This window comes from Anomaloglossus baeobatrachus, chromosome 7 (genome assembly GCF_048569485.1).
Source record: "Anomaloglossus baeobatrachus isolate aAnoBae1 chromosome 7, aAnoBae1.hap1, whole genome shotgun sequence".
In the NCBI taxonomy this organism is placed as follows: Eukaryota; Metazoa; Chordata; class Amphibia; order Anura; family Aromobatidae; genus Anomaloglossus; species Anomaloglossus baeobatrachus.
Window position 1 is genome coordinate 113,927,951 of NC_134359.1, and position 21,551 is coordinate 113,949,501.

General features: G+C 49.6%; 1 protein-coding gene across 1 annotated transcript in view; it reads left to right on the forward strand.

Annotated features, from left to right (window-relative positions):
* Positions 1-21,551, forward strand: part of MAP3K13 (mitogen-activated protein kinase kinase kinase 13) — a 112,256-nt gene that overhangs the window by 53,957 nt on the left and 36,748 nt on the right. Inside the window, exon 3 of the mRNA XM_075317595.1 lies at positions 18,899-19,082. Coding sequence (XP_075173710.1) covers positions 18,899-19,082 — 184 coding nt within the window. The remainder of the gene's footprint in view (positions 1-18,898; positions 19,083-21,551) is intronic.

Consider the following 21,551-nt stretch of genomic DNA (forward strand, 5'->3'; position numbering starts at 1 on the left):
ACAGGCTTGTCAAAATGTTGTTGAGGAAACATTAAAAGGCACTTTAACATGCTTTTTGTTCAGAAACAATCTTTCGCATGCATACATGTCATTGAAGTTGAGTTCTTTACTAAGGGTATGTGCCCACAATCAGTGTTTGCAGCATTTTGGATGCAGCGTGTTTTAATGCATCCAAAACGCTGCAATGTACAGTACTTGCACAGTGGATGGGATTTGTAGAAATCCCATTCCCACTGCGCATGTACGGCCCTCAACGAAAGCTGACCTGCGGTGTGGCTTTCCGAGCCGCAAGCATGTTAATTCTTTGCTGTGGAGTCGCAAGCCTTTTCTGTAGGGAGAACACAAGCGAGAGACAGCACCGAACTCCGATTGTGGGCACAGGCAGCTGCGGTCTCCTGCGTTCTCTTGTGGAGGAGACTCGCAGCCCCGCAGGTAAGAACCTTCCGCGTCGAGGACACTGCGGGTCCTGATCGTGAACACGTACCCTTATTGTTGTCTTTGAAACAATCACAGCTGCTGATTCCAAGTCTTTCTGTAACTCTCCACTGGTGGTTCTTGGCTCTTGAACAACTCTTCTGATCATTTTTTTCACTCTACTGTCTTAAATTTTGCAGGGAGTACCTGGTTGTGGCTGTTTTATGGTGAAATGATGTTCTCTCCTCTTCCGGATTTTGGCCCCAAAAGGGCTCACCGGAACCTTCGGTAGTTTAGAAATTCTTCTGTAACCAATGCCATCAGTATGTTTTGCAACAGTAAGGTTGCAAATGTCTTGAGACAGCTCACTGGTTTTACCCATCATGGATGTTTCTTGTGTGGTGAGACACCTTTTTATAGGCCATCAGTTGATATCTTTTTTCACTAAGTGGCATGATAGATTGCTAATTACTGATATATTTCAGCTGATTTCATGACTTTCTTTTCTTCATGTGTTCAATACTTTTCCCTTGTGTCATTTCTCATTATTAGGTTTGTTCACACTGGTGTATAGCTCAGACAAGTGCAATGAGAGAAAACAAAAAAAGGTATTGCACTCGGACCAATATTATTCAATGAGGCAGAGCAGATCTGCAATTTTTTTCTGACATATGGACATATGGAATATCATACAGATTTCATTTGTTCCACTTTTCTGGATGAGAATAGGACTGATTTTTTTTATGCAGCCATGTGAGTGAACATTAAGAAAAATCACTAACTTTATGGACATCTATGGTTTAATCCCTTTGCATGTGTGGATTGGATGGGTTGTTACCAACATCTGGTGATAAATTCATGGCAATAGCTCCTTTAGAAATATATATACATAGATGATGTGTTCAATACTTATTTCGCATACATATGTATACCATGGTATCGTAAAGCCCCTACTACCACATTGACTATTGGCCATCTCAGGATCTCGGGGGCTCGGAGGGTTTTGGGAGACGCATGCAGCTGTATTACAATTCCCTCTAATGTTCGCTATTATAAAAAGAGAAGCACTAATTGATGTCAGCATCTGCCTACACTATACCAATCAACAGCACATCAGCAAAATACAAAAATAAATGCACATTGTGACACAAATCTCTTCTTTTCTGCTCGGAAAGATGCATTGAAGTTTCTCCATCTTTCCTGATGTGGCTGAGCAGATGGTAGCCCCCTCCCCTCCACTGACTATTGTCTGCAGCAGCAGGACACGGATTATAGCACTTATTGTTTACTAGTGAGTGAAGCGCTTGTGTGTCAGTCAGTGTCCATGTCTTATAGTCATGTGGAGGGCAAGGCTAGGCTGGAAAGGTGGGAGTGGGGTCTAGGACACAGAATCTGGTGATATATTCCACTGTCACAGGGGTGGAGGGGGGTTTGTGTCTGTAATGAGAGACATGAGGGGTTTTCTTATGGGAGGGGGTGAAATCTATAGTCAGCAGCTGTTTGTTACTCCCTAGACAGTGACAACATTAAGCATCTCTGCATTGTTTGCCCTACAGTATAGTTCCTATTATTCTACATGTTGGTTGCCCTTCTGTTCACCAGGTCAAACACAATTAAGAAAGAGGAAAATGTGTTTTAAAAAAAAAACAAACACAAAGCTCATTGAGGCCGGTTTTACACACAGAGTCTTTATGGCATTCTGATGGTGTGTTATTTCTCTGTAAGGCTATGTTCACACAGGGATTTTTTGGTAAGTTTTTTCCTGACCAAAACCTGATCTTGTGGCAGGAAATCTCCTTTGAGTCATCTGCGTTTTTGGTGCGTTTTTCATGTGTTTTTTAGTGGCATTTTTGCTGCAGATTTGCGGCTTTCTTTTTCTACAAAATGGGTTGTATCAATGAAAAAATGCACTAAAGAATTGACATGATCATTCTTTAAAAACCTGACCAAAACCGCAGGTATTTGACAAAATAGTCAGGAAAAAAACTGGTGTGTGTGTGTGTGTGTCTGTGTGCGTGCGTGCGTGCGTGCGTGCGTGCATGAGACTTCAGAAATCTCATAGATTTTACTGGGACTATAAAAAGCAGGCTTTTATTAGCATGGATTTGCATAAAACCAAGGCAAATCTGCAGCTAAAAAACGCAACAAAAAACTTACCAAAAAAGCCCTGTGTGAACATAGCCTAAGGGTGCTTTCATATTGCGTTGTTTCCCATTTTCAGAGGTCCCATCTCAAATTACCCCCCGCAAAAGTTGATTTGGACGTATGCACCATTGACTATAATGGAGAGAGAAGAAAAAAAGACAGGAGCGCTCATATGTAAATTCGCCTGAGGAGCTGCCGTAAGGTCACAATCACCAGACTCACCTGGACGGGTTGTGCATCCCCGCACAACCTCAGTGGTGAGCGTTTGTTCATAATGGAAGAGTAGTTTTCTCAGCAGTGAATGTCCGGATGCAGTGGCATAACTAGAGTTTGATGGGCCCTGGTGCAAAATTTGGACCGGGGCCCCCCTCCAAATACATTGACACTTAGGGTACGGAATAATGACACTGACACTCGGGGTACAGGATAATGATGCTGACACTTGGCTCTTACCCTCAGCACCCAGATTTCCCATGATCTGAAATCCCTCTATCAGCACCCAGCTTTCCCATGATCTGATATCCATCTTGTCCTCGGCACCCAGCTTTACCATGCTCTGCTATACATCTTTCCCTCAGCACCCAGCTTTCCCATATCAGAGCATGGGAAAGCTGGGTGCTGAGAGAAGATGTACAGCAGAGCATGGGAAAGTTCTCCAAATACTATAATGGCCCCCACATAGCCTTCCATATAGTATAAAGGGTCCCACATAATCCTTTATATATTAGAATGCACCTTGTCACAAACCACCGGGGGGTCACTCAGAAATCCCCCGCGCTGGCTACCAGTACGTCACAATCGGGGGGTAACAAGTGGGGGTCACCCCTCCTTATACCTCCCGACCGACAGACAGAGCACGTGACGCGCTCTCTAGCGCCCCTCTTATAGTCAGGCCAATTATGGAATTGCCCGACAATAAGCAAGGAGGCCGCTATACTACTTATGCCGATTATTGAAGGGTCCCCGGTGAGAGTAAGGTATATATTCCCCCGACCTCCGCGGGCGGAATATATAAAATCTCCCCGAATCTCACTGGCCTCCCCACAATAATCCTTGGCACAATTCGCTGCCACCAACCGATTTACGGTAACTATTAGCCGAACACACAGACGTGGGATTCAAGATCGAGATAACAGAACAGCCCAAGATTAATTATATAATTTAATCAGCCTAAAGCACACTAGAACTACAATATATACAATAGGGAATCTACAGAATATACATATGTCAGAGTACAGTTACAATCAAAGCATGGGTTACAAACAGGCCTACACAGTTCCAGCAGTTACCTTGTTGCGTCTGGCCACAGGGGGGCGCTGTACCCAGGTTTCTAGGATCCTTCCCACAGATGTTTCCTACACGTGCCCCCAGCGAAAAGAACACTGGAAAATGGCCGAAGTAGGGTTATCAACCTGGGCAGATCCAGGTCCCCTCCTACCTTAGTGACCTCACAGGGAACACTGCTCCACCCCTGGCTTGAGTTATGGACAATCCACAACATGGAATATGGGCCATAACTTTGCCTGGGAGCGTCGTAGGTGGACGCCAATGCTCTCATTGTGACAGTTATGAATTTAGCTACAGAACGAGGGGACTCATGACCTGTCTGCCAGTTCCCCATTGGCTGATATCACGCCTGGGGCATTTCCCAATGTCCTGCTCCCATAAAAAGGGTGTGCCGGCATCGTCCGCATGCGGAGACACCATTTTTATGGTTGCCATATTTATCGGAAATATGGCTTGCGAGATATGAACCATTTTTTACTGGAGTCGTTCTGTCTGGCTATTTCCATAGCCTTGCTAACTAGCTAGCAGCCCCCACTACAGGGTGACGGCAGGGAGTCATCCTGTGTCCATTGTTCCCACACCACCTCATCTCCATATCACAGGACATGGCCATGGAGGTGTAAGTGGAACACTGAGAACAAGAAGGGAGGGGGCACTGCCAGGGAGTGATGAGGGATTATGACTGGAGTCATAATTCATCTTCATATCCCGGGATTTGCCTCACACCTCCCCCCTTTTGAGGGCGCTAGGGGGCAGCACACTCCGGTGTTCCCCCGTGCGCCCGTCCGCGACCTCTCCTTGTCGGGACAGCCCGTCTGCGTTACCATGGTCACGGCCCCTTTTGTGGCGAATGGTGAAGTTGTATTGCTGGAGCGCAAGGCTCCATCGCAACAATCGCCCATTCGTCCCAGAGACGGTGTGCAACCAGCTGAGGGGATTGTGGTCCGTCTCCACGATGAAGTGGCGCCCGTATAGATAGGGTTGCAGACGCTGCAGGGCCCACACTATGGCCAGGCACTCCTTCTCCATCGTGGAATAGGCAACTTCCCTTGGTAACAGCTTCCTGCTCAGGTACAAGACTGGGTGCTCTTGGCTCGCAGAGTCCACCTGGCTGAGCACCGCACCGAGGCCGAAGTCACTGGCGTCGGTCTGTACTACAAACGGCCGCGTGAAGTCGGCTGCCTGTAGCACGGGCGGGCTGGACAGGGCGTCCTTTAGGGCCCGGAAGGCTGTCTCGCAGTCCATTGTCCAATCGACTGCAGAGGGCAGCTTCTTCTTGGTGAGGTCCGTCAAGGGCTTTGCCAGGCTACTATAGCATGGAACAAACCTCCTATAGTACCCAGCGGTCCCCAAGAAGGACATCACCTGCTTCTTGGTCCTGGGGGTGGGCCAGGATGCGATGGCTTCCACTTTCTCAGGCTCGGGCTTCAGTGTTCTCCCACCTACCCGGTGACCGAGGTACTGGACCTCGCTCATGGCCAGCTGACACTTTCCCGGCTTGATGGTCAAACCTGCCCGGTGGATCCGCCTGAGCACCTGTGCTAGATGCTCTAGGTGGTCCTCCCAGGTGGGACTGAAGACGGCAATGTCATCTAGGTACGCGGCCGCGTACCCTTCAAGTCCCTTGAGCAGGGTGTTGACCATCCGCTGGAAAGTGGCAGGGGCATTCCTCATCCCGAATGGCATCACCGTGGACTCGTACAGTCCAAATGGGGTAATAAAGGCAGAGCGTTCCCTGGCCTTGCGAGTCAGGGGGATCTGCCAATATCCCCGGCTCAGATCCATGATGGTCAGGTACTGAGCCCCGGCCAACTGATCGAGCAGGTCATCGATGCGTGGCATTGGGTACGCATCGGCGACCGTGACCGCATTGAGCCCCCTGTAGTCCACGCAGAACCGAGTGGTTCGGTCCTTCTTAGGGACGAGGACTACAGGCGAGGCCCAAGCGCTGTTGGATGCCTGGATCACCCCCAGCTTCAGCATCTCGTCAATCTCCTGGCGCATGTGTTGCTGCACCTCCAGGGAGACCCGATATGCTGAACGCCGGATCGGGGGATGATCCCCAGTGTCCACGTGATGGACAGCCAAGTCAGTCCTTCCGGGCTGGTTGGTAAACAACCCCCGGAAGGGGTGTAGGGTGGCCCACAGCTGGGACCGTTGGTCCTCCAAGAGCTGGTGGCCAACCTCCACATCCTCAATGGATCCGCCTGCCCTAACCTGGGCTAGCATATCCAAGAGGGTTTCCGCTTCTCCCTCCTCGGGCAGGTTGCACACGGGGAGCGCACATGCCTCCCGCTCATGATGTGCCTTCATCATGTTCACATGGAAGGGCTTCCGCCTTCCACGGGCAGGGTCCAGGGTGACCAGGTACGTCACAGGGTTGAGCTGCTGGTACACGAGGTATGGGCCTTCCCAGGCTGCCTGAAGCTTGTCCTGTGGTACGGGGACCAGTACCCACACCTTTTGACCCACTTGGTAGGTCCTCTCACAAGCGTTCTGGTCGTACCAACGCTTCTGATCGGCCTGGGCTTGAGCCATATTGTCGTGTACCAGTTGCGTCAAGGCCTGCATTTTGTCCCGGAAGCGCATGACATACTCGATAACCGACACTCCAGGGGTGGCCAAATCCCCTTCCCAAGCCTCTTTCACCAGAGCCAGGGGGCCCCGCACACGTCGCCCGTACAGGAGCTCAAACGGTGAGAATCCTGTTGAGGCCTGTGGAACCTCCCGGTAAGCAAATAACAGGTGTGGGAGATACCGCTCCCAGTCACGCCCATGGGAGTCGACCAACATCTTAAGCATCTGCTTTAAGGTGCCATTAAACCGCTCGCACAGGCCATTAGTCTGTGGATGGTACGGGCTGGCCACCAGATGTCGCACCTGGACTTGCTTACAGAGGGCCTCCATCAGCTGGGACATGAATTGGGTCCCCCGGTCAGTGAGCATTTCCTGGGGAAAACCCACTCGGGAGAAAATCTCCAGCAATGCGGTGGCCACCTTGTCAGCCCGAATGGACGACAAGGCCACTGCTTCTGGGTACCGGGTGGCATAGTCCACTACCGTCAGTAGGAAGCGTTTCCCGGAGCTGCTGGGGATGGCCAGCGGGCCGACCAGATCCACAGCCACCCTCCTGAAAGGCTCATCGATGATTGGCAGAGATACCAGTGGGGCTTTGGGGCGTGGCCCCGCCTTCCCCACTCTCTGACAGGTTTCACACGAACGGCAGTAGGCAGCCACATCGGCCCCCATTTTTGGCCAGTAGAAATGCTGGTTTAACCTGGCCTTGGTCTTAGCGATCCCTAGGTGTCCGGCCATCGGAATCTCATGTGCGATCCGCAACAACTCCGTCCGGAACGGATAGGGTACCACCAACTGTCGGTCCCTGGGCCACGCCTCCGGTGAACCCTGCTGGACCGTGGCCCGGTACAGCCGTCCTTGGTCCCAGACCACTCGCTCCGGGTCCGAGTCCGAGGGAGGCTGTGCCGCCTGCTCCTTAAGAGCTTTCAGGCTGTCGTCAGCTTCTAACGCTGCCTGAAACCCCTGACTAGATGTGGCCAGAATCGACGAGACTGTCACATCTTCGGTCAGTACCCCGGGACCTGTGTCCTGGCCTCCACCTGACTCGGCTGCCACTTGGTAAGAAGGGGAAGAGCTATCGGACCTCCGGGAGGCCCCTTGGCTTCCAGCACTCCCACTGCGGGTGACAGCGGCCACAGCCGCTGCGACCGTGGGTCGTGCCTGCTCCTCCTCCGTTCCTGACCAAGTCGCCGGTTCAGGCAGACCTACCTGGCTTCCTGACACCCCGGTTGTGGGGGAACCATGCACCGAGATCTTACCTGGGAGCACTTCCGCTCCTGGACCGGCCCCAATCTCACCTGCCTGTTCCCCTCCTGCAGCAACAGAACCCCGCTGTGAAATCTCTGGGGACCCCACATTTGCTGTGGTAGCCCCCACCCCACACACTGGTCCTCCCCCTGCAGCACCCTGCTCTCTGCTTATCCCTGCAGAGGGCAACAGATCCCAGCTCACAGGCTGGTTACTTGTAGAGGCATTGTCACACCTTTCTCTGACCCCCTCCCCTCTTGTCACAGCTGCAGCTGCGTGTGTGTCTATGGTGTCTGTGCAAGCAGAAATATCAGAGTTCACTCCCTCCTCCCTTACATCATTCATAGATAACACATTAACATTGTCAGGAGTCATGTCAGTACTGGCTGAAGGTTCAGCCCTTGGGGGGGGCCCAAACTGGGAGGTTATCTGCCCCAAATCTGTCCCAAGTAGCACGTTTGCAGGGATCCGATCAGTTACCCCCACCTCCCTCACCCCTCGCCCTGCGCCCCAGTCCACATAAATGTCAGCAACAGGCAGCGCCGGGTCAGTGCCTCCAATCCCGGAGACAGCGAGGGTTTTTCCAGGGATCAAGTCTTGGGGGGACACCATCTCAGGCCGCACCAGAGTCACCTCCGAGGCGCTGTCTCGCAGTCCTATGGTCACAGACCGGCCGACGGTGACAGGTTGGAAGCTGTCCAGGGACCTACCACCACCCCCACCCACACAATACACCTTGGGCGGCCCTTGGGACGGGGACGGAGCCGGGGCCTTGGGACGCTGAGGGCACATGGCCTTGAAGTGTCCAGGTAGGTTGCACTGGTGGCACCGTCTTGGTTCTGCCACGGGCCTGGAGAGGGGAGTTGAGGGGGACACCCCCTGCAGTCTAGGGGCAGGTGGGGCAGTCGCAGAATTCATCTTACCCCCTCTCCAGGTGCTGCTGGTGGCCGCTCTCCTGGCCTCAGGGGCCCGGTTGTTGGTGTAGTCATCGGCAAGGGCAGCTGTAGCCGTGGACCCCTTTGGCTTCTGGTCTCGGATGAACTGGCGGAGATCCTCAGGGCAGTTCCACAAGAGTTGCTCCGTGATGACCAAGTCCAGGATCTCTGGTCCGGTGGAAAGCTGCAGGCCTTGGGTCCAGTGGTCGGCAGCTCGGGCAAGTGCCCGCCTGTGGTCAGCCCAGGAGTCCTTTGGTCCCTTCTGTAGGCTCCGGAACTTCTTGCGGTAGGACTCCGGGGTGAGGTTGTACTGTTGGATCAGGGCCCGCTTGATGGTGTCGTAGCCCTGATCTGCCTCAGCAGGCAAGTCCCCAAGGATATCCAGGGCCTTACCCCTTAAACGGGGGGTCAGGTATTTGGCCCACTGGTCCTTGTTCAGATGGTGCTGCAAGCAAGTCCGTTCAAAAGCAGTCAAGAAAGAGTCCAAGTCTCCATCCTTCTCCAGCACTGGGAAGTCCTCAACACGGACCTTTGGAAGTTTGGTGTCTTGAAGGTCACGTGTGGCTGATGAGGGCCGGAGCTGAGCTAGCTGCAGCTGGTAGTCACGCTCTGCCTGGCGCTCTTCACGCGCTGCCTGCCGCTCCGCAGCCTCAGCCTCACGCGCTGCTTGCCGCTCTGCCCTGCGCTCTGCCAGGAGTCCCTTGTAGCCCTCCTGGTCTCCAGCCTGGAGAAGGGCCATAGCCATTTGAAGAAGGCTATCCAAGCTTCCCAGGCTCGGTGGAATGGCACGTGGTGATCTGCGGCCCGCTGCGGAGCCTGGTGATTCACTGTCCCTTGCAGAGCGGAGGGCTGGCATCTGGCTCGTTGAGGACCCTTGGGTGAGCTGCTCCTCATCTTGTCCATAATTGCCAGCTTGTGCGCTGTCCTCTGCAGAACGGTTTTCTGGCGTCGAGCTCCTGGAGGACTCGTGGGCAACCTCCTCATTACTGCCCACAGCACCGTCCTCCCTCTCTTCGGCTCCTGCTTTAGCATTGGCCAGTTGCATAGCTCTGCTCCTGGTGCCATCAGCCATTCTTGCAGACTTTTGGTCACTGACACAGAACTGACACCGGATGCCTCCACACACCTTACAGTATCTGCACTCTGACACTCTAGTGTTGAGCTAGTCTGAAGACCCCAGCAGCCACAGCTGCTGCAGGCAGTCTTTAGTGTCTGGGAGTATGGGTCTCACACTCACACACACTATTATCTCGATCCCACCGCTATGCCACCAATATGTCACAAACCACCGGGGGGGTCACTCAGAAATCCCCCGCGCTGGCTACCAGTACGTCACAATCGGGGGGTAACAAGTGGGGGTCACGCCTCCTTATACCTCCCGACCGACAGACAGAGCACGTGACGCGCTCTCTAGCGCCCCTCTTATAGTCAGGCCAATTATGGAATTGCCCGACAATAAGCAAGGAGGCCGCTATACTACTTATGCCGATTATTGAAGGGTCCCCGGTGAGAGTAAGGTATATATTCCCCCGACCTCCGCGGGCGGAATATATAAAATCTCCCCGAATCTCACTGGCCTCCCCACAATATTCCTTGGCACAATTCGCTGCCACCAACCGATTTACGGTAACTATTAGCCGAACACACAGACGTGGGATTCAAGATCGAGATAACAGAACAGCCCAAGATTAATTATATAATTTAATCAGCCTAAAGCACACTAGAACTACAATATATACAATAGGGAATCTACAGAATATACATATGTCAGAGTACAGTTACAATCAAAGCATGGGTTACAAACAGGCCTACACAGTTCCAGCAGTTACCTTGTTGCGTCTGGCCACAGGGGGGCGCTGTACCCAGGTTTCTAGGATCCTTCCCACAGATGTTTCCTACACGTGCCCCCAGCGAAAAGAACACTGGAAAATGGCCGAAGTAGGGTTATCAACCTGGGCAGATCCAGGTCCCCTCCTACCTTAGTGACCTCACAGGGAACACTGCTCCACCCCTGGCTTGAGTTATGGACAATCCACAACATGGAATATGGGCCATAACTTTGCCTGGGAGCGTCGTAGGCGGACGCCAATGCTCTCATTGTGACAGTTATGAATTTAGCTACAGAACGAGGGGACTCATGACCTGTCTGCCAGTTCCCCATTGGCTGATATCACGCCTGGGGCATTTCCCAATGTCCTGCTCCCATAAAAAGGGTGTGCCGGCATCGTCCGCATGCGGAGACACCATTTTTATGGTTGCCATATTTATCGGAAATATGGCTTGCGAGATATGAACCATTTTTTACTGGAGTCGTTCTGTCTGGCTATTTCCATAGCCTTGCTAACTAGCTAGCAGCCCCCACTACAGGGTGACGGCAGGGAGTCATCCTGTGTCCATTGTTCCCACACCACCTCATCTCCATATCACAGGACATGGCCATGGAGGTGTAAGTGGAACACTGAGAACAAGAAGGGAGGGGGCACTGCCAGGGAGTGATGAGGGATTATGACTGGAGTCATAATTCATCTTCATATCCCGGGATTTGCCTCACACACCTTCATAGTCCTCCATGTATTATAATGAATTTCCCATAGTCGTCCATATATTATAATTCACCACATAGTTCTCCATATTTTATACTTCACCACACAGCCCTCCATGTTTTATAACACACTCCCATAGTCCATGTATAAGGTAGCCTCCATAGTCCTCCATATATTACAATGTAGCCCCCATAGTCCTATATGTATTATAATGCAGCCCCATAAAGGTTCATATTGTGTTATGCAGTCCCATACTCCTCCATATATAATGTACCCCTATATTCCATGTATAAGGTGTCCTTCATTTTGTATTATGAAGCCCCATACTCCTCCAGGTATAATGCACCCCTACGTCATGTATAAGGTGTCCTTCATGTTTATTATGCAGTCCAATAGACCTCCATATATCATGCGGTCAGCCCCCCCCCGGGGTCTCCATGTATCATGCAGCCAGCCCCCCCCGGGGGCCTCCATGTATCATGCACCCAGCCCTCCCAGGGCCTCCATGTATTATGCAGCCAGCCCCCCAGGGCTTCCATGTGTCATGCAGCCAGCCCCCCCAGGACCTCCATGTGTCATGCAGCCAGCCCCCCCCAGGGCCGCCATTTGTCATGCAGCCAGCCCCCCAGGGCCTCCATGTGTCATGCAGCCAGCCCCCCCCAGGGCCTCCATGTGTCATGCAGCCAGCCCCCCAGGGCCTCCATGTATCATGCAGCCAGCCCCCCCAGGGCCTCCATGTGTCATGCAGCCAGCCCCCCCAGGGCCTCCATGTGTCATGCAGCCAGCCCCCCCAGGGCCTCCATGTGTCATGCAGCCAGCCCCCCCAGGGCCTCCATGTGTCATGCAGCCAGCAAAATAAAAAAACAAGTACCTCTCTTCTCCTTCCGACCGCGGTAGTTATGCCCCTGCCCCATACAGCCTGCACCCCCATATCACACACACTACACCCCCATATGTCACACACCCTGTCCCACATATTTCACCCTGCCTGTGTCCCAACTTACTTACTCTGTCACAGTCTGCAGCCCTCATATGCCACTCACCCTGCAATCCACCTCTCATGTCCCCCCTCCCTCTCATGTCCCCTCTTTTCTTATTACCAGTCATCATGTGTCCCAATATCCTTCAGGAATCGATATCTTCTGGTGCTTTCTGCCGGCAAACCTGTGTCTGCTCCCACACAGTCACATGGGCATGACATCATCGCAGGTCCTGGCAGGATGGATTCCATCTTCTGTGCAGGAGCACTTCTGCTCTGCCGCAGTTCAGAAACGCCTGGTGGCCCTCTCCAGATCAGGGGTCCCTCTGCCCCCTGCTGACACCGGGCCCCCCTGACTCACAGACCAGCCCCCTGGTAGTTGGCCACTACACAGCGCATCTCCTCTTTTACAGAGAGGAGCCGGCTCTGCAGAGCGGCTGCCGGGCCCCTATAACCCTGCGGGCCCAGTCGCAGTGGCGACCTCTGCGACGCGGTCGTTACGCCCCTGTCCGGATGTCCGGCCAGTCCAGACTATGTGAGTGGCTTCCACCAAATGGTGCAGGAGAGAGCCCGAAGACCTGTTGCTGCGCCGATAGCTTACCTGAGCACATATGCCGAGAAATTATTGTAGTGATTAGTGAGACAAAAGAATAGTGGTGTGTACCAGGTGCTGCAGGTACCAAGGGGCTCAGAAGTTGTTTAAAAATGTTTTATTGAGGCACAACGCATTTCTGGAACCAATGTCTCCTTCATCAGGTGCTAACATTATGTCCACGGTGGGACAACATCGTCACAACATCAAACACGGATATACTTTTGACTATAAAGGTGCAGATGGAGTCACTATGTGCTCTATCATGCACCACTTTCTGGCATATATGTAGCGCCCCTGAGTAAATGAGGGTGCTACAGGGAACTGCATCCTTTTTTCCCAGGGTGCAGGACCTACCCCCCATGGTTCCAGGTTCCCAGAAACCGGTGTCACCTCCATCAGCACCACAAACCCCAACCAACACCCCACACCATGACCTGTCAGACACACCAGTGGGTTGGTCTAGCTGGAACAGGGCCACCCTTCATAGGGGTCAGGCAAACTGGTGGGAGGGACTAAGTCAGACGGGTGACAGCTTTCAAAGTGAGAGGAGCTGGAATGTTAGCTCCCGGGGAGCTAGAAAGACAAGAGTTGGGTCGAAGACAGTGGTCCGGGACCAGAGGAGTCGGTGACCGGGTTCAGGAGGGACCAACAGAACTGACCGGTACCGAGCACAACGGGGTACAGGACCCTAGATCAGGAGCCGATTCAACGTCCTGGCAATTAACTTGCAGAGGAAGGGGGCCTTCAGGGACCTTCCTAAAGCTCAGAGACTGAGGTTATCAGCACAACGTGGGGGACATGGTTTTCCAAATAAAGCAACCCACTGAGGTCCCAAGTGCCAGCCCTTAGGAGCAAGAGTTCACCCAAGACTGAAGAACTGGCCCTTACAGCTTCAAGCTATAGGGACCCACACAGACACAAACAGTGCACGGAGGTAGGTTCTGGACTACTAGTGACACTGGTGGTATCTGGGACCTGGACGTGCTCTAGGCAGCAGCAGCTGTGCACAGAGGCTTGTTCAAGAACGGTGTGTGTCTCATTTCATCTCCACCTATCCAATGCCTCAATCACCGCAGTGAGTACGCCTGCCCCTGGACCCTGCCCTTCTATATCTCCTCATCACTCGAGCTCCGGGGCCTTCCCTACCTGCGGAGGGACTGTCACCTTGCTGCTCCCCACCATCTGCCCCGCTTCTCATTGCAGCAGCGGCGGTACTCTCATTACCGCATCCCATAGGTGGCGTCACGAACACTTTGCCTGTAAATAATCCCCTTCTCCAGTTTGAGTGTCCGCAGAGCCCGGATCCGGACCCTCGAGCCACGACCACCCTGGATCCGAGCACCCCGGTCATCACCAGGGCGGCACATATACACCTACTGTAGGTAAAAAATTCTGGCATAAATTGCTTAGAAAAGTCACCAAATTTTGGTGCAACTCAGAGTTGTGCACAAATTTTGACTTTTGGAGTTTTCACTTCAGTGTCTCCCAGCTAGGCCGGTCGGGTGTGTGACTTAATGAATTAGACAAGCTGTGGCATTCTCAACACCAGAAATCTCACTCCAGTTAGTGACTAGAGTTCGATTTATGGCGAGGCACATGCCATTCGTCAGACACTCCTGATATGTTAAGAGTGAGCACTAAAATTCTCAGGGGCTCAATACTCCAGTTGAGCAGGTCAGACACTCTGAAAAGCTCTGCCTGGGGTCCCTGCACACATCATACAGTGATGCAAGCCTGTGCTTTGTTTCACGGACAACATGGCTTACACCACAAGTATCCAAGCACCCCAATGCTCTATCGAGTATAAAACAGTGCTGAGCACAATCACCCAACATTACTTAAAAGGTATGCATCTCAATGAATCAGGAGCATCTGACTTCACCATTCCAGTTCATCAAGAACGCCAGTCTTGTGCAAAATGACATAAAAATAACAATTTATCAAGACTGGAAATTTTCTTGCCGGTCTTGATGAGGGGGCATGGTAGAGTCAGGCATTCTTGATTAAATAAGCCTCTGTGCGCCACACAAGAAATCTTACTCTGCCCATTGGAGTAAGATTTCTGGTGTAAGGAATAGCCCAGTTCGCCATGAATTAGATGAGCTTTGGCAGTATAACCCCTTGCCGCCCCATTTCCACCCATTTTGGCAAAGCTGGTCGAAACGGCAAGAGCTACAAGATATCTGCACAACTCTTAGTTGTGACTAAATTTAAAGCAATTTACACCAGAATTCTGACCACAATGTACAATTTATCAAAAATGCTTTAAAACTGCTTCTTACATATTAAAAAAAATCTGACAATTTATAAAGTTAAGCACAACTTTCAACTGTTGTCAGTGTGTTCCCAAAGCTAATCAGATGTTTTCTCCTAAACATAAAATATCTGCACCATGTTCCATTGGATACCATATCACTGTAGTGTGTATTACCATAATACCGTGCCATACAGCAGTGTCCACGGCTCGGTAGAGCAGGAGTGGAAGCACTGCGTGGTCCACATCCTTGCTGTCAAATAATGAATATCCATATATTACTGATGATTATGGCTATTTTGGGGCCATACATAACACTTTACTTTGCCATCAACTGCATCTTGCGAGCCACTTTGTTGTATTTGTCTGGGTACAGCCTTTATTAAGAAGAGTGCATCTATTAACATGACAACATTAATACAGCCGCCACTTTTGTGAAAGGCTTAATGATGAAGATGTTATTAGTGGGACTTCTGTAACCACAATGGAAACTAGAACATCCACTAGTAACATCACTTAAACACACTCTACTGTGGTAAATGTTTGGTGTGTGGTTTTATGGAAATTAATGTGTTTTTTTGCACTAAGTAAATCCATACTTCTGAATTTTACTTCTTTCTTTAATGGCCGCAGAAAAGTGACTATCACAAGAAGATTTTTACAGGCATCGGTGTATGGATCTGTGGAACCTATAGATTCTGGCACTCTGCCTGGTAACTTCTCTGATGTCTGTGGCGTCGAATCACAGACTTAGGCAGGCTAGTAAGAGTTAATCTCTGCTGGCTGCTTGTTATTCTTTTTGATAACATGCTGTGGGGGAGGCAAGCACATTCGTTCCCCTCCTATATATGCTTGCTGGACTATTCCATTAATGCCAGCTATAGCTTACCTATACTGGTTGTTGCTGCCTTACTTCTCTTGCTTTCCTCCTTTGGCCATTACTATCTGTTCCTGTGAGTTTATAGTGTGTCTGAATTTTATTTTCGCCCTGTCTGTCTGTGTGTTTCCATCACACTCCTGCTCCTTCCTTGCCAGAAGGTGGGGAATCTGTGTAGTTCTGGTCAGGAGAACAGTAAGGCGCAGGCATCTCCACCATTAGTGCGAACCTTGAGGATAGGGATAGCCAAGTGTCCCCTAGCATTAGGTATAGTATAGGAGCCCCCTGTCTCTCGCTATCTTGCAGTCCCATCATGAAACTATCCCTTTTAGCTCCTGGAGAAATTAGTTCTTCTTATCTGGGTGGAGAATATGCCATAAGGCCCCCTTCACACGTCAGTGATTCTGGTACGAATGTGCTTTTTTTTATACGTACCAGAAACACTGACATACGCAGACACATTATAATCAATGGGTCTTCTCACACATCAGTGATTTCTCACTGAACGTGTCTCCGTGCAGCGTACATGCGTGTCCGTGATTCTGCATGGAGAGAAGTCCATTTTTTTTCTGGCATCACTGATGACCCACGGACCACACTATGGCGTGATCCGTGAAACACGTACCAGAAAAACACTGACATATTAAATTATAAACATTTTCAACTAACCTTTGCAGCGATTCGCTGTGCAGCCTTCGCTCTCTGCAGCTCCTGCCCGGCTCATGAATATTCATGAAAGCAGGAACAGCTGACCCAGAAGTAGCTGCAGAGAGCGGTGGGCGGACGCTGCAGAGATGAGGAGTTCAGCACCATGGAGAGCAGGAGCGAATGCAGGTGAGTAATGTCCATTTCCAATCACGGATCACAGATTGCACATGGACAACCCACGTGTGCCGTGAATCACGGAATATGGAGGGACATGTGCGTCTCAGTGAAGAACGTCAGTGTTTATCACGGACGTGTGAAACGGGCCTAAAACTGTAATTTTTAGGGTCTGATCGCTGTTACATGCAGTTATAAACCAGCAGATGCATAGCCTCAGTGCTGTGTATGCATGATCATAATTTATAGATATTAATTCACTAATTACGTCTATGACGGGGTTATACTGGCCATACACACCAGATAGTGGCCAGCTAAACACTCGTCAGCTACATTATCTTGATCTCTCTTGGCCAAGTATGTATGTATTCTGAATAAGGAGTGGAAAGTACGGTAAGCTACTGCCAGACACCTTTGGCAGTGGCCAGGGAGAACAGATGGATAGGGGTGGTTAAATTTAATCTGTCCAGACTCAGAGGTCCTCATATACAGTTGATGGTTGTCCAAAGATACCATAAATCATTAGATTTAGCTGATGTTAAATGAATGTGTAGAGGCCTTTACTTGCCTTGTTTGACCAGAGATCTCCCCGATCTCAGATCCTTCGTGATTGTGATCAGTAATTGGATTCTGATGAGTTATATTTTAGTATAATCTAATTGAGTTGCTAAAGGAACAACGAAAAACGAACCTCAACCTTTACTACAGGTTATAGCAATATATTGTACAGTTCCTTGTTTTGGTTGATCATCCAAGATGCTCGGTCAAAGTCCAAAGTATAATTAAATAGTAAGGGAAAAGGATTCAGTTAACCGTTTCCTTTGTGGATTCCATTATAGGTATTTCAGTGTAGTTGAGATGTCAAATTTTCTGCCAAATGTACTTAAACCCTAATGGACCCTTCGAAGTTCAAAAGGGTTCAACAGGATTTATCAGCATCCACTAGAAAACAAATTCTGTGCAACTGCCACTTAAACGGAAACCATGATGGTAGTGGTTTTTAGTCTTTTTTAGGTGTCAGTGGATGTAACTGTGGAGATTCATGGTAAAAAATGGAATTGGTGCAGACTTAAAGTGCACCAATCACCAGGATTTTCGTATATAACATAAAGGTAGTGCTATACTGGAACTATCAGGCTGATTTTATACATACCTACAGTTGTCAGCAAGGATGTATAGATTTTAAAATCCAAGCAAGTAAACTTTGTAAAATTAGAAGCTTGTTGAGTGACAGCAGCTGTGCATCGGATAAGAGCTGGGGGATATTCATAGTTATCCCCTCCTCCTGTTACTTATGCTAAATTCTATTATAGAATCGATTTCCTTTTTGACTAGCAGGACCTGTGCTGATGTCATACCCATGTGACCAGAAGGGGCGGGGCCTCAACCAACAGAAAAATGTTGCTTCCTGGTATCAGCTCTGTTGGCTGAGGCACCGCCTCTTCTGGTCACATGGGTATGACCTCACACAGGTCCTGCTTGTTAAAAAGTAAATAGATTCTATAATAGAATTAGCATAGGTAAAAGGGGGAGGGGATAACTATGAATACCCCACCTCAGCTATTATCTGATCCACAGCTGCTGTCCCAACAAGCAGCTAATTTTAGAAACTTTACTTGCTTGGATTTTAAAACCTATACATCCGAGCTGACCACTAAAGGTATGTAGAGAATCAGCCTGATAGTGCCAGTATAGCATTGGCTTTAGGTCATATAGGAAAATCCTGGTGATTGGTGCACTTTAAAAGTTTGCATTTGGTGAGAGATTTTTCATTTTGTTGTAATACAATGAAATCCTGTAAAGTCATTGACTTATAGCGTGTTCATGATGGGATATGTTAAGTCTCACCATACTAGAACACTAGGAGGCTTATATGAGGTGTTGGACACATGGAAATCTTCATTTCAATTTTTCTATATAAGATTTACCATGACGGTATGTGTGATTATATAGAGCTGAAACTGTCACCTATCTGGGGCTGTGGTGTTTGTACATTGTTTAGAATATGGATAGTGATCTAAAATGATCTGGAATTGAACCACAGATTCCTGATCATGACAAACTCAACTGTGCCACATTTGATAAATCCACTCTACTACATCTGTAACTACATTTTGTTTCTGACTTTTATGTATATTTTGCTATAGATAGTTGCAAGTATTTCCACATATACGATTCACGTATAAAGTAGACTTATGTGTTTTTAATCTTTTTCTTTTCAGACACTTGGGAGGTTCCCTTCGAGGAGATTTCGGAGCTGCAGTGGCTGGGAAGTGGGGCACAAGGAGCCGTTTTCCTAGGGAAGTTTCGAGGAGAGGAAGTTGCAATCAAGAAAGTGAGAGAACAAAAAGAGACTGATATTAAACACCTGAGGAAGCTGAAGCACCCCAACATCATTGCTTTCAAGTATGTACCGTGATTACTGCCCATTACATGACTCACTGAGATACAGTACTGTTCCAATCCTGCAAATGAATCATCAGTAATAACCCTTTTTGGGATGACGTCTTGCCTGTAGGTTTATGATTAAGACAAATACAGATTGTCAATGTAAAACCTATATACTGCGCAAAAAAAAATGAAAATGGACACTACTTTTTTTCTTACTTTTTGTTCAGCTTGTGGCAAACAGCTTTCATTTACAGGGGAATAGTAAGGGTGTGTGCCCATGAACAGTGTTTGCAGCAATTTAGACGCAGCATGTTTCAGCTGCGTCCAAAACGCTGCGGTGTACAGACCAAACACTGCGGTGTACAGTACAAGCATAGTGGACGGGAATTCTGGAAATTCCGTGCTCATTCTGCTTGTTTTTTTCGCAGCAAACACTGACCTGTGGTGCGTCTTTCCGGACCGCAGTATGTCAGTTGTTTGCTGCGGAATCGCATGCGTCCTCCGTTGTGAGAACACAAGCAGGAGACCGCAGCGCACTGAACCCTGATCGTGTGTATGAGCAGCTGCGGTCTCCTGCAGAGGAGACTTGCGACCCCACAGGTCGGGACCCGCTGCGTCCAGGACACAGTGAGTCCTGATCCTGGGCACATTCCCTAATAACTATATCATTTTTATTTGTTCTTAACAAATTGAGGATTCATCCAGATACAGCCAATAGTCATTTTGCCTCTGGTCTAAATTAAAACTTTAAAAGGGTTGTCACTCCCGGACAACCCGATTCCTAAACTGGGACCCACTCATAGTCAGCCGAATACCATGAGTATGTTATCTTGAACCTCTGGTGATCAGTGGTTACTGTTGGACAGAGCTGCCAGCGGCTACATGAGAAATTTAGTTTTACACAGAGCCTATTCAGAAATGGTCAAGCATGTAATATATGTTAGACTTTAGACCAAGAGAGTAGGCGCTCCACTTGACATTGAGCTCAGGGGTGTCTTTCCTGTTTTGTTATGTTGGCTTTGTCATAAGTTGTCAATTCAAACAGCTCTTAAAGAGGACCAACCACCAGGATTTTCCTTTATAAACTAAAGCCAGTGCTATACTGGTGCTATCATGCTGATTCTATACATCCCTTTAGTTGTGAGATCGGATGTATAGTTTCTGAAATACAGGCAAGTAAATTTTGTGAAATACACTGTTATTTGATTGATAGGTGCTGCAGAATATCTAATAGGTGGGTCGGGTTTTGCGAATTATTCCTGCCCCTGTCCTACCTACCTTCCTCGCCATGTCCTTCCTCCCTCGTTCCTCCCCCTGTAATAACAGAGACAGGTAGGATATGTCCACAACACACCCAATAACGCACAGGAGATCACCAGAACACAATCACCACAGCACAAGGACTGTTATAGCAAATAAAGCTATAATCGGCATGAGGCAACAGGGTCCACCATCTTTTAAAGTGTAGAGGTGGCTGTGATAGGTCACCTGTAACCTGTGGCTCTAGCAGCCATCCACAGTCTGGCAGAAATTAACTCCTGCCAGACTGATCACTAATAAACACTCAACTAGTCGGCCCCAGAGTCTGATTGTGCAACTCAAAAGCACCAGGGAAACCATAGTGTGACACTGCAGTTTGAACATGGTTAGAAATCGCCATGATGCACCCAATAAAAAAATCCTTAGTCATAAAGTAATTTAAGGTGAGAGTAAGGGGTGCTTCACACACAGCGAGATCGCTACTGTGTCAGGGTTTTTGTGACGCAGCAGTGACCTCATTAGCGATCTCGCTGTGTGTGACACTGAGCAGCGATCTGGCCCCTGCTGTGAGATTGCTGCTCGTTACACAGCCCTGGTTCGTTTTTTTATTCTTGCTCTCCCGCTGTGACGCACAGATCGCTGTCTGTGACAGCGAGAGAGCGACGAAATGAAGCGAGCAGAGAGCAGGAGCCGGCATCTGGCAGCTGCGGTAAGCTGTAACCAGGGTAAACATCGGGTAACCAAGGTGGTTACTCGATATTTACCTTTGTTACCAGCCTCCGCCGCTCTCACGCTGCCAGTGCCGGCTCCCTGCTCTCTGCACATGTAGCTGCAGTACACATCGGGTTAATTAACCCGATGTGTACTGTAGCTAGGAGTGCAGGGAGCCAGCGCTAAGCAGTGTGCGCGGCTACCTGCTCTCTGCACATGTAGCTGCAGTACACATCGGGTAATTAACCCGATGTGTACTGTAGCTAGGAGAGCAGGGAGCCAGCGCTAAGCAGTGTGCGCGGCTCCCTGCTCTCTGCACATGTAGCAACGTTATGATTGCCGCTGCTTCTGCTGTGTTTGACAGCTAAGCAGCGATCATAACAGCGATATACAAGGTCGCTGTTACGTCACAGAAAATGGTGAAGTAAAAGCGATGTCGTTGTCGCTGTCGCTATGTGTGAACCCAGCCTAAGTTAGGGTGTTCAGTAAGCACTTTATGTAGATGCACAATGC